Below are 1481 nucleotides of genomic sequence, written 5' to 3' on the forward strand. Positions count from 1 at the left end.
AGTTTTGTTATCAGGGTGTCCTCCCTGTGGGCAGGGCGGTCCCTGACAGGTGTCACAGAGATGGCAGACGGAAAGGCAGGAGGCTCTGAGGACGGCATTCCCACGGGCTGGCTGAGGGCTCAGGTGGAGGACAGCAGCACTCACCGTCTCAGACTGGCCGTAGCCTTCATACACCTCCAGGCCTGTCTGCTTCTTCCACTTCTCCCTCACGTCAGGATTGAGGGCCTCTCCCCCAGTGACACAGTGCTTCAGACTCCGAAACTGGTACCTTTCTCATCGGGGGAAACAAGGACACCCGCGTCAGGACCCCCATTCCCCACCTCCCCTCCAGCCCTGCTGCCCAGGTCCAGCCACCGAAAGACACCAGAGTGTCACCTCCCAGGCTTTATAATCCATTCCGAGTGCCCCATCCTCTCTGCAGGCAGGTTCCTCATGGGCAGATGAGCTTTTTAAACAAATCAGTTCTATCTGAGTTTGGAATAAAATCAGAGCCTCATATAGTAGGTTTTGGCATAAGATGGTGAATTCCAGGTGAATTGGCCAAAATAATTTCAAGGGAAACAAAGTGATTGATAATAAATTGGTTGGGACAACCACATGGTTGAAAAAGATAAGCTGATTAAAAATGAAAGAGAACATAGCTCTCTAGGAGCCTGAAAATTCCAACAAATGGGTAAAAAATTCCCACAGATATTAAATATGTTGTAAAACTATCCCTCCGTTCAACCATTCATCCAAAACATGAAAAGCCAGCGATTGCAAATACATTTTCAAGCATTTTTCCCTTTGCATCAAGTTGGTTTGCCTGTTACTTAATGTTATTAAGTATCTCTCAACCAAATTGTTCTCGAACAAATCTTTCAGAGACTGCTTTGGGTCAAAATCCTGATGTTGAGATACACATAACAGATCAATGAATGGGATGTAAGATTGTAAGAATTATAGACTTCCTCTCTGAGGTGCTTCGTGAACAGATATACGGGATCTGGGAAGACGAGGGAACGGTGGGGACAGCTCCCGCTGACTCGGGGGAGGGTAGAAGAGGGGACATAGGTCAGGGTCAGTAGGTAATTGAAGGGTGACGGGTCTCTCTCCACATACCCAACACCTGGATTAGTCCTGCTAGCAGAGGTCACCTCGGGCTCACCCAGGATGGGAGCCATCCACAGCCTCATGCCATCTCCTCTCGGTGCCCAATGGCATGCACTCTGAGAGTGACTGGATGACATTAGTCTGGGGCTAGGGTGATGGGGCATGTATTGCGGTGGGCTTGTTAGTGTCACTAGCCCTAAGGCCACAAACCCCACTCTCCATGTGGCTAACAGTTACCCAACAAATTCTCTACTCTCCCAGAAGTAGACGTTGCTATAGGAATGGCCTATGGGCATATGGTGGAGAGACAGCCCAGCTCAGGTGTGGAAGTTGCAGACAGTCTTAAATGTATTTGGTTCCATCTGGGTGCAAACTCCTGGAGGCCAGAA

General features: G+C 49.1%; 1 protein-coding gene across 1 annotated transcript in view; it reads right to left on the bottom strand.

Moving 5' to 3' along the window:
• Positions 1–1481, bottom strand: part of LOC109386545 (acyl-coenzyme A synthetase ACSM5, mitochondrial-like) — a gene marked incomplete at its 5' end in the record, with an annotated part of 21954 nt that overhangs the window by 7051 nt on the left and 13422 nt on the right. The window contains one exon of the mRNA XM_019649818.1: positions 70–268. Coding sequence (XP_019505363.1) covers positions 70–268 — 199 coding nt within the window. The remainder of the gene's footprint in view (positions 1–69; positions 269–1481) is intronic.

This window comes from Hipposideros armiger, unplaced genomic scaffold (assembly GCF_001890085.2).
Source record: "Hipposideros armiger isolate ML-2016 unplaced genomic scaffold, ASM189008v1 scaffold_135, whole genome shotgun sequence".
NCBI lineage: Eukaryota > Metazoa > Chordata > Mammalia > Chiroptera > Hipposideridae > Hipposideros > Hipposideros armiger.